Source organism: Branchiostoma floridae, chromosome 4, assembly GCF_000003815.2.
Source record: "Branchiostoma floridae strain S238N-H82 chromosome 4, Bfl_VNyyK, whole genome shotgun sequence".
Lineage (NCBI taxonomy): Eukaryota > Metazoa > Chordata > Leptocardii > Amphioxiformes > Branchiostomatidae > Branchiostoma > Branchiostoma floridae.
Genome location: NC_049982.1, coordinates 2,265,475 through 2,277,386, shown reverse-complemented (window position 1 = coordinate 2,277,386; position 11,912 = coordinate 2,265,475). Strand labels below are relative to the sequence as shown.

The following is an 11,912-nucleotide window of genomic DNA, read 5'->3' as shown; positions in this document are numbered from 1 at the left end:
AACCAGCTTGCCGTGCTATAAAGTTCGGGCTAATGTATAACCAAGAGGTTTAACCTCCCTGGTAAAGGCTGCAAGCTAGAGATAACCAACAACAGTGCACTGCGCTCGGCATTGACCTTGGTAGGGGTCAACGGGCCAAGGGTGTACGCAGTAGAATACGATTCTTGAGTAGTGTAGATTCATTGTATAATTATATAATGTTGTATCATTTATTGTGACCTGTACTGAACCCAGTGGGTATGAATGTACAATAAAGGTCTTCATTCATTCGATAACGGGCTGTTTTCACCGCACAGACTTTCATACTGCTACTTAAATTTTCTGACAGCCCGCCTTTTCTGACATAATGTGGTCTGAAGTAACAAAATACTGAAGAGACTCAAGCAAACCGTCTCCTAAAGTCCGCGTTGGAAGCCAAGAGGGTCGCCTACTTGGAAGCCCGGCCATATCGGCTGGCAGGATGTAAACAAAGTCACGTTGCTAGTGCCTTCACGCCATTGGCCAATCTCTGTGACGTTTAAATCCGCTACACCAATCGAGGCGCCGTATTTGGCAACGCCTCCGGATACTGACCAATCAGCGCATGAGTCAGCCATGAGTGATTCCCATGACGCAATCGTGGGGGGAGAAAGAGATACGTCGACAAAAATATAGGATACCTTTGTTTTCGCCAGCGTGAAACGACGTCGGCGGCTCAAATTTCATCACGTAGAAGCCTTGTGACAACACAGGCTAGCTTCCTGCAGAGATTCCCACACGTTAAGGGGATTCTGGACCCTAGATTGACGTATTTTCGCTGTCTTTTTGTTCTGGATTGGTAGAAGACTGCACATTTCGCCGTAAATTTTCGTCTGCAACAAAAACATCAGCGGAAAGGAAATCACCATGAATAGACCAGTCACGGTGGTAAGGGCGAATCCATTTCTCTGGTGTTGACATTATGAAATATTATTTCATGAAATCCTCTGTGTGTATGTCGAATTTGTGTAGTTGCATGTGGCGATGAAGAAACGATTTTGTGTCGCCGAAAACAAGGGTTGCTTGTATCGTATCCGTTGGCAGTGTGTGTTCGAACGTTCGTGTTTTGAAAATATAAACATTTGGCATTTTGCCCTGCAGACAGAAGAGCTCGTACAATGTAGATACGGCTTTCTCACGGTGATTTGAGTCAGTGTTTCCACTATGTCGGCACCACTGTACATCTGAGACATACGATGTTCACTGACATGACTGTTGATTTTCACATGTCGTGTTTGCCCTAGCTTTCACTTCCACAGTATCGATCGATCTGTTTATCACCCACTTGTGTTCGGGATCGATGCTAGGTCATCTCCTCTACACTGTCGAGCTGAGATTGTATGTAAACCTCTTACAGCAGGTTGAGGCCAGTTTGTTTTGTTTTCCGCTGGAGATTTTTTCGACCTGTTCCGTGTTTATGTTTATGTGGACCCCCTTCTCGACGTTCTGGCCCCACATGGCCCATTGTCTGGTGTTGTGTACTGGCCCGTGACCTTGACCCTACTGGCTCCATGGAGAATGTTTTGCGATGGGAGTTTGGCCACCGTAGGGTTTCTTTTACCGGTGGAAGGGGGAAATAAGTGTTACCCTCAATCCTTCTCCTATGTACACCGCCGTAGGAGGGCCTGATGGAGGCTATACCGGCGTATAGGATTCGGAAGGCCTGGCGAGACCGTAGGAAGGCCTGGTGGAGGCTATCCCAGCAGCATGACACTGTGTCACGAGATGTTTTTTGTGTTCGCTGCCTGAAGGAGAAATCGGCTTGCGTAGCACGTCTTCGGGAAACAGTAGAAACTGGCTGCTCAGAGATTTAAACACACAAACCTCAGGATCCTATCGTCGCAATAAAAAGAGAGAAGCAAAAAAAGTCGTTGTGGATCATTTTAAAGAATAGTTTCGGTCGTAAGGAAAATAAACAAAGCTATAATAAGTATAAATCTTACGTTTTACAACCCACTCGAACTCGAAATATATAGATATATATATATATAGCATATATAGATTATCAGAAACTAGGCCGTTTGCATGACAAAGGATAAAGTGGTCTTTTTCATATTAAGCGGTGTCAAGGAGATTTAAAAACAGAGATTTGTCCCCAGGCGACACCAAATGAAGCAATAAGGCCAGAGAGGGATTTGGTGACGAGGGTAATAATAGCAGGGAAAACGGCATTTCAAATTTAGGTTAATGTCGTCAGTGACAAAACGTTAACATTTTAATATGAATTCGAATTCGATTCTGAGCGGAATCAATGAGGTTTAATTTGATAATCATTAGCCTGGGATTTGTTCCCAGGCGACACCGGGCGAAGCAGAAAAAGCCAGGGATTTGGTGGTGAGGAGAAAATATTAATATTCAGGAAAACAGCGTATCTGATCATGATTTCAGTCGAAGTCGTCAATGACAGTTAGTACAGCAGCTTTAAATATGATACTCTCCGTAAGCAGAGGTTCGGCCAAGTAGAGGTTTTGACGTGTTTTGTGGCGTTTGGCCAAACGGACATGAAGAAGACAGTACAAAATAAAAAGTCTGACAAAAAACGCCTAAAACGCAGCTGGAACAGAACCTTTAAAATTTGCTCAGAGACTACAATATGAATCCGTATGTGTATTCTGAGAAATAAACAGAAAATCGTAGTACCCCGGATGTGAGTCGGGATCCCCTACGCGCGCGTGACGACACCGAGTCAGCTGACGGGCTCTGACGTCACGAGCAGCTATAAATAATCTCACCACTTCATCACACAAGCGTGACGTTGTATAATACCGGTACATCTATATGTTATTATTTACGGAGTGTAGCCCCATAACGGACTATATGCGGCGGGCGTTTCATGGTGCCATTTTTGGTTGGCTGATTGTGTACGATATATCTGCTTGCAGGCAAAAATAGAGTCACATGTTTTGATCGTCTTATTTTCTCACGATATACTAGTTAAATGTCGTTTGAGAAAACCTCGGAAGTAGCTAGCTATAGAACCGATTGTTCCAACTTCCACACTTGGAAATTCGGCTATCATGTAGTACCCGTAAAACGGGCGAAATGTCAAAATCTGTCCAAACGTCGTTTGGTTTATCTATCGATATAATGTTGATGTTTTTACACGGGGAACCTGCGTTGGGATGGCGTCTGTGTGACGTCACAACTCCACGTGAACCTTTATCAGCTCGGTGCAGCTTTACTACCAACATATTACGGACGGTGCAAGTGCGAAGCCGAGATTTCATGCTTTTGGGGGTCACGGTAATTCGTGAAATTGTATCATCAGGTTGGTACGTCATTGAATAAATAAAGACACTCCTTTTTTTTACACGACCGAACCGTTGCCATTGACGTCTCGGTACTGATCGTCTGTGTTGCGTACATATAGAACACGGTGTATTCCGTATCACCCGAGGTACCAGCCCGACCGCGGGTCGGATCGCACGACGGCCGAAGGCCGGAGGGTGATCCGACCCGCGGAAGGGCTGGGACCGATTTTAATTATGTCATACCCACCTAAAAAAAACCCTGTTTTGATGCGAAATGCGCCAGAAGTTGAACAAATTTGGTGCCCTCGGACAAAAGGTGTTGCAATAGTAATGCTCCAACGTCTGAATCAGGTATTTGAAGTTCCAACCGTGCCACACTCGGCCCGCTCGAAATGGTTCGATTTACTAGAAGAAAGCCTGTGTGATACGCCTTTCGAACCTGTGCGATACGGAAGTTATGGCCCGGTCCGGAACACCCGTATCGAACGTTTTCGCGTCACAGGTATGACATAAACTTCAGTATAACCATGACCTGCCGTTCCAATGGAGGAGCACAAAAGTTGGTATTTTAAAATCGCGTATACTATCAGGCCATGTTAGTTCCAAACTGTTCCGTGTGTTGCCTAAGAGTAAGAGTAAGAGGGTGATAAATGTGTTGTATTTCTTGCGCTTTCAAGGAGCGTCGGGCCCAGGTTGGTCTCGTTTTTCCACTGGACCACTTGTATCATATCAACCTACGCCTGTTTCAAATGCTCCTGTGTGTCACCATTTGGTGTTAGAGCATCGGCCTCAAAATGTCCTAATACCCCCGTCATGATCACATGTCACAGCGAAAATCGATCGGACGACGAGTCTGCGAGCCCGAAATTACGGGGAGGTATGTCCCTAATCCGCGACGAAAAAATAGCAGAGTTCCCCCCTTCCCGTCAGGGTCATGCCTCCTCGTAATTTAGAGTTCGCAGACTCATCGTCCGATCGATTTTCGCTACGTGACAGGGGTTACCCGGTATAAGGGATGCGTCTTTTTCCTTCCTGTGAAAGATCTAGAGCGTCGGGCATAAGTTGGTCCCGTCTTTCAACTACTGTACATGCCTTTAATATTCAGTGTTTTAAGACTGGTGTCACAGCGGGGTTCAAGCGCTGCCAAACTGACCACACCAACAGCTCTGAGCTTTCGGCGTTGTGGTTTGCACGTTGGATTTGTGATCCCATAGACGACGTGTATCTACCATAGCTAGTTGATGTAATGAACTGTTCTATGCCTTTGCTTATTTCTTAGGTTAAAAAGCGTCGGGTTGATTCAAAGCTGGTCCCGTTCTTCAAGATGACGTGTATGAACCTGGTCTCGTTAACTGTGCGTTTTGGACCTAAGTGAAGAATGCGAAAACTATTTACTTAGTAGTAAACAAAATACACATTGTTCTATGCCTTGTGCCAGTTCAAAAGCGTCGGACCGAAGTTGCGTATTGCGTATTGTAATAAATGTTCTATGCCTTTTTTGCTTATTTCTACAGTTAAAAAGCGTCGGACCGGAGCTGGTCTCATTCTTCATGTCGGTGTACATCTACGTAGTCTAGATCCTGTGTGTTACTTATGACATATATCAATAACGAATTGTGTTTTTTATGTCTTGTTCCTCCAGTTAAAAAGCGTCGGACTGAAGCTGGTGCCGTTCTATAAGACGACGTAACATTATCTACCATATCTAGCTCCTGCATATTGCGTATTGTAATATAAACTGCTTTATGTTTCTCCAGTTAAAAAGCGTTGGGACGAAGCTGGTGCCGTTCTTCAAAACAACGTGTATCTACCATATCTAGTTCCTGGGTATTCCGTCAATGAATTACAATGATTGTAATAAACCGTTCTGTGTTTTTGTCCAGTTAAAAAGCGTCGGACCAAAGCTGGTCCCGTTCTTCAAGACCACGTGCATCTACTACATCCTGTGGCTGGACGCGGACAAGCCGACGCTGTTCTCGGCGCTGATCAAGTGTCTCCCGGTGCTGTCCCTCTGCGTGTTCGTCCTGCTGCACGGGATGAGTCTCACGGACATGCACACCTACGCGCGCAGGATCCTGGGAGGGCTCGTCTTCTCCGCGCTCGGGGACGCCTTCCTCATCTGGCAACACATCGACGGGATCTACTTCATTTATGGCATGGTGAGTTTTCTTTTTTTTCTTCTCTCTCTCTCTCTCTCTCTCTCTCAGAACATCGACGGGATATATACATGTGTACTTCATCTATGGCATGGTGAGGGTTTTCTTCTCTCTGTCTCTCTCCTTCCATCTCTCTCTCCTCTTTCCTTCCTCATCTGGCAGCACATCGACGTGATCTACTTCATCTATGGGATGGTGAGTTATTTTCTCCCTCTCTTTTTCTTTTCTTTCTTTCTCTCTCTCTCTCAGAACATCGACGGGATATACTGCATTTATGGCATGGTAAGGTTTCTTTTCTCTCCTTTTCCTGCTTTCTCCTCTCGATCCTCTTTAAGAACATCGACGGGATCTACTTCATCTATGGAATGGCAAGTTATTCTCTTCCTCTCCATTCCTCCCTCTCTCCCTCCTTCCATCTCTCTCCCCTTCTCTCTCTCAGAACATCGACGGGATATCTACGACATGGTGAGTTGCTTTATCCTTCTCTTCCCGCTCTCTCTCTCCTCTCAGACTTGAACATCGACGTTTCTGCTTCATCTATGACATGGTGAGGGATTCTCTCTCTCTCCCTCTCTTTCTAACCCCCTATTTCAGAGCTCCGACGAGGTCTATTTCGTTCATGGCATGGTGGGGTCTCTCTCCCTTCCCCCTCTCTCTGTCACACCATCTCCCTTGCTCTCTTCCTCTCTCTAATTTCCTGAGCAGTAGTACATCACATAGTATACCTAGTGTTAGCAAATGTCACAGCAAGTATACAACACGTTTGGTCGATGGTATTCGACAGCGTGATGTCGGCTTGGCATCTTTTATCTAATATTATGGATGATGATTTCGATACTAAAGCTGTTGCATCTCCCAATGCTATTTTTCCCCTTGCAGGTGATGTTCGCCATCGCGCACGTTCTGTACATCGTGTCGTTCGGGTTCTCTCCGCTACGGCTGCCCGTGGGGGCGGCGCTGTTCGGCGTGGCGGTGGGGATGTACGCGGTGCTGTACCCTGGTCTGCACGGCGTGTACTCCGTACTAGTGGGGGTGTACGTACTCCTGCTGTGGCTCATGCTCTGGAGAGGAATGGCAAGGTTACAGGTACGTGTGTGTGTGTGTGTGTGCGCGCGTGCGTGCATGTGTGTGCTGTGTGTGTGTCTGTACCCTGGTCTACACGGCGTGCACTCGGTACTGGTGGGGGTGTACGTACTCCTGCTGTGGCTCATGCTCTGGAGAGGAATGGCAAGGTTACAGGTACGTGTGTGTGTGTGTGTGCGCGCGTGCGTGCATGTGTGTGCTGTGTGTGTGTCTGTACCCTGGTCTACACGGCGTGCACTCGGTACTGGTGGGGGTGTACGTACTCCTGCTGTGGCTCATGCTCTGGAGAGGGATGGCAAGGTTACAGGTACATGCGTGTGTGTGTGTGTGTGTCTGTCTGTCTGTGTGTGTGTGTGTGTGTACGTCTGTCTGTACCCTGGTCTACACGGCGTGTACTCGGTACTAGTGGGGGTGTACGTACTCCTGCTGTGGCTCATGCTCTGGAGAGGGATGGCAAGGTTACAGGTACATGCGTGTGTGTGTGTGTCTGTTTGTCTGTGAGTGTGTGTGTGTGTGTGTGCTGTGTGTGTCTGTCTGTGTGTGTCTGTACCCGGGCCTACACGGCGTGTACTCCGTACTAGTGGGGGTGTACGTACTCCTGCTGTGGCTCATGCTCTGGAGAGGGATGGCGAGGTTACAGGTACGTGTGTGTGTGTGTGTGTGTGTGTGTGTGTCTGTGTGTGTGTGTCTGTCTGTGAGTGTGTATGTCTGTCTGTACCCAGGTCTGCACGGCGTGTACTCGGTACTGGTGGGGGTGTACGTACTGCTGCTGTGGCTCATGCTCTGGAGAGGGATGGCAAGGTTACAGGTACGCGCGTGTGTGTGTGTGTGTGTGTGTGCGCACGTGTGTGTATGTGTGTGTCTGTGTGCGTACATGTGTCGGTGTGCGTGTTCGGTGGGCATGTACGCGGTGTTGTACCCAGGTCTGCACGGCGTGTACTCGGTACTGGTGGGGGTGTACGTACTCCTGCTGTGGCTCATGCTCTGGAGAGGGATGGCAAGGTTACAGGTACGTGTGTGTGTGTGTGTGTGTGTGTGTGTGTGTGTGTGTGTGTGTGTGTGTGTGTGTGTGTGTGTGCATGCGTGTGCTGTGTGTGTCTGTACCCGGGTCTGCACGGCGTGTACTCGGTACTATTGGGGATGTACGTACTCCTGCTGTGGCTCATGCTCTGGAGAGGCATGGCGAGGTTACAGGTACGTGTGTGTACATGTGTGTGTGTGTCTGTCTGTGTGCGTGTGTGTGTATGTGTGTGCTGTGTGTATGTCTGTCTGTACCCGGGTCTACACGGCGTGTACTCCGTACTAGTGGGGGTGTACGTACTCCTGCTGTGGCTCATGCTCTGGAGAGGCATGGCGAGGTTACAGGTACGTGTGTGTGTGTGTGTGTGTGTGTACTGGTGTGTGTGCATGCGTGTTGTGCGTGTATACGTGTGTCTGTCGGTGTGGTGGTAGGAATGGACGCCGTGCTGTACCCGTGCCTACGTGTACCCCATCCTATTGTGAAGTCTGCTTTCTCTGTTTGCCTTGCTGAAGTTATTGATAATTTCCACAGGTGTTCAGTACGGACCTGTGGACGTGGACCAAGCTGTGTGCATGCGTGGGCGCTCTTCTCTTCATCATCTCCGACACCCTTCTGGGAGTCAACAAATTCCGCATCCCCATCCCGTACAACCGCGCGCTCATCATGACCACCTACTACGCCGCGCAGCTGGGCATCGCCCTGTCGGTCGCCGACCTCAAGGACCCCGCTACTACTGATGACATCACCACATGTGGTGCACCTGACATGGGCGCATCACCAAATGACGTGCACTGTTCCAAGGACATGTTAGAGTTGAAGGGCATGTCTGCCCATAGTTTCAGTAACGGGATCTGCTGTTCTAAAAAGATGCACTAAATTCTCCTAACACAAGTGCTGAACAAGCATGTGATTCACTTGCAACAGGTGGCCTCAAACCCAAAGTCTAAGAAAGGCTAACAGCAGTGAAACTTTGTTTTTGTTTGAACCGTTGTTTATTCATGAAAGCTCAAATCGGCCTGCAGGCCGCTTATCATTGAGGTCATGAGGGAAGAGGCAAGGGTCAGACAACGTATAAAACAGAGATGCAGTCGATTGTTGCAAATGTTGTTTAAGCAAAGAAAAGAAGAGACAGTATTGTGTAAAGCCATTATGAACAGTATTAATTCATTACATGGTGTCTAGGAGAACGCCTAAGACAACATTTTGTGGCAAGATGGTGCAAATGAATCTTCTTGTCTTCCTTGAAACCTAGTCTTGAGTTTCTTGGCCAAGACCAATGCCATGACTACCTGTAAGTGTCCTGGTTGACATCAGAACCAAAAGTATTAATCAGTTACACTACCAAAAATGCTTTTTCTTGTTTATCCTGTTTTGCTTCCTCACAGAAACTTTTCTTCCAGGAAGAAAATTATTCTGTCCCCAAGAAATCTTAGAAAAATGTGCTTGTCCATGGGGCAAGCAAATTTTTGCTTGTCAAGTTTTTGAGAAAATTTGAGATTTGTTTTCTTGTATTTCTTAAATTGCCTCTTCTTGTTTATCTTGTTTTGCTTCCTCACAAAATATTTATCTTCCAGGAAGAAAAAAAATTCTTGTATTTTTTAAAGAGTTGAATCTGGTTACTATAGAAAAAAACAAGAATTTGTAGAATTTTTTTCTTGCATCGTAAGAAAAAATAAGAAGATTTTGCTTAAATGTCTAAAAAAAAATTTGTGGTTTCTTGTTTTGCTTGAATTTTATTCTCAATTTTCTTCCTGCAAGAATATTTTTCTTCATATAAGAATTGTCCATGGGGTAAGCAAAGTAAGAAAAAATCATTTTTGGTAGTGTACTAACTACATGATCACAAGAGAAATGGAGGTCCATCATGAGGTAATGTGATATTTTGTTGCAAGAATAGAGAAATGAAGAATATAAATATTTTCCAGCCAGTGATGACACAGATATTGAAGTGTGCCAAACATCCCTCAGGTTGTTGAAAATTCATATGAGTTATCAAATGTTGGGCTATTATTGAAAAGAGTAATTATATCAAGTGGACTCAATGAACAGTTAAGCTAATGTCCATTGGATATGGCATATACAGAGCTGGAGACATAATACAGTAGAAGTCAGATAATTGCACAACGGATTAACGCACACTTCTCTTAACTGACTGCACGGAATCCCAAAATCCCAAACTGGTGCGGTCCAGCTAGATAACTTCCCATTATTGCACCAGCTCGATAATTGCACGAAATGCACTGGCAAATAGGTTGTGCGATTAAGCGGCTTCTACTGTACATGGTAAATTGAAAAAGGGAACAATATGGCTGCACCTATAAAATCCATTATTTTCTTGTTAAGACTTTTTAAAAAATCCCCAAAGTCAAGAAACTTGCTGGCCATTGAAGGGTCCAAATTCTACAGCATGGAATTCTGGATGACACATTGTAAATCTGAGCTTTGAGATCAGCATTAACAATCCAAGACTTTTGACATGTATTTTCTGAACCAATGGCTAACATTACTACAAAAGACTAGAAAGGTATTTTGTGACTGAAAGGGTATTTTGTTGTAGTACACTAAATGATTTATTTATACTTACACAAGAAATTTACAATTAACGATGTCATCTCTGTAACTATGTACAATTACTTCCCCGTGAATCTATATAGTGTCAAATTATTTGTATAGATAGCTGAATGCTTCCATACAAATTACCTCCTCTGAAAAAATATTGTATAATATAGTAGCACCAGGAGTATTTGGTGTACACAAAAAGATTTACCTATTGAAACTAATTGATGTATATATATATCTCTTCAGGTGCCAGAAATTTTATAACTTGGCATCAGGGTTGTAGCCAACCTGAAATCATTTTCAGTCCCCTTGATTTTGAATGGGAACCCCATTGAGCAACGAAGGCATGGCGTGATGTTGCACGTCATGTCTAGGGGGTACGGGTCCCAGAATTTTTTTAATCAAGACCCTCTGAAGCACTATTTCCTGCATTTTGAGGTGCAAATTTCAGGTCTGTTTTGGTGAAGAACACATTGGTTTCAGTTTTTTTTATATCTTTACATATCAATTTTTGCCTGTCCCAGGGGACAGAATGGGGAAAACTTTTTTCAGTCCCCAGCTGCAAAATTCCTTCAAAGGACTGAAGGACAGGTGCTAGCTACAACCTTGCCTGGTATACAGTCCGCTGTAGATTGGCCAGGCTTGCCTCTGGGGAGGAGAATCTTTCTTACAAAGGGATAATCTTATCAAGCAACTGGTAGATGTTATAAGCAGTGGGACTTTTGGTAAGATCCCGTGGATGACCAATTTAATATCTACTGTGTTTAACTCCTACCGTGTGTGAAAGATTACCCCAACAGTGGAAACCTGGTCAGCACCAAGGCCAGCCTAGCCAGTCCATGGTAGACTGTTTACCAAGTTAGAAATGCTATGGAAACACAATGTCAGAAAATGGATCAGGATGAAAGTGTACAAACAATGGGGGAGAATCTGAATGGCTTGATACTTGAGAGTAAACAAAAGAAAGGTGACAATGACTTACAGATATACTGCCCCGTGAACCCTGTATGGTCCAAAATGATACATATCTTTAGAAAATTTGGGAGGTATGTACCTCACCTTTACAAAACAGTCATTGATTGAAGAAAATTGGAGTAACTACATATCTTTTTTTTTTACTAATACTAAATATCATGTCCAAAAGTTAAAGGTGGTGGTTACAGACCTACAGTTACTGTAATAGAAAACATAATGATGTTAACATGAACTGTTTATACAGATTTAATGGGGAGGACATAGTGACTTACTTTGTTATGGTCCAGCCTTGAATGTGTTTATTTCCTCCACTGCTTTACTCACAAGTGGCTTGTTGGTGATGGTTACACTTCTCATGAAAATGTAAAAAAGTTGAGCCAACATAGCAACTAACTTTGTTATAGTCCAGTGTGGATTGTGACTGTAATGCAACTATGATGCAAACAATGTTGTAATATTCACAGAGTGTGCTCAAGCTGTCATGTATATGTATATAGGAGACACCACTTTGGCAGGTATTAGAGATAGAATTACCTGTATTTTAGTATTTACCGTATAGCTCCACTGTATAACTCTGTACTAGCCTAAGTATGTCTTGTCTAAAACTCTTCAACAGCACTTAGATGTATATATATAATAAAATGTTACCTGAAGTATCTACTATATAACTCTAGGTTATGTCTTGACTAAACTGAATTATGTACAGAAACAAACAAGAACCAATAAACATCATGCCTTACAGGGCTGACTAGATTCTGTCTTGAATGTCTATCTGTGCGTTTGTCTGTACTTCTGTGATTCCCAATATACAGGTTTTTCATTGACATCAAAAATTAATTTTTAAATGGA

At 44.6% G+C, this 11,912-nt stretch overlaps 1 protein-coding gene and 1 long non-coding RNA gene across 3 annotated transcripts; one reads left to right on the top strand and one right to left on the bottom strand.

The window, feature by feature from the left end:
- Positions 1-597: 597 nt before the first annotated feature.
- Positions 598-8,676, top strand: LOC118413243 (lysoplasmalogenase-like protein TMEM86A). Of its 2 annotated transcripts, XM_035816478.1 has the most exons (5): positions 598-906; positions 5,153-5,428; positions 6,305-6,425; positions 7,231-7,316; positions 8,061-8,676. In XM_035816478.1, the coding sequence occupies exons 1-5, from the start codon at positions 886-888 to the stop codon at positions 8,403-8,405; spliced, it is 849 nt and encodes a 282-aa protein (XP_035672371.1). In that variant the 5' UTR covers positions 598-885; the 3' UTR covers positions 8,406-8,676. The 2 variants fall into 2 exon arrangements, with proteins under 2 accessions (XP_035672371.1, XP_035672370.1); XM_035816477.1 differs by lacking the exon at positions 7,231-7,316 and having other exon boundaries at positions 600-906; positions 6,305-6,511.
- Positions 8,505-11,899, bottom strand: LOC118413245. The gene is made up of 2 exons (XR_004830855.1): positions 9,359-11,899; positions 8,505-8,867 (listed from the first exon to the last, which is right to left on the bottom strand). It is a non-coding gene; the product is annotated as an uncharacterized LOC118413245 (long non-coding RNA).
- Between the last annotated feature and the right edge of the window lie 13 nt (positions 11,900-11,912).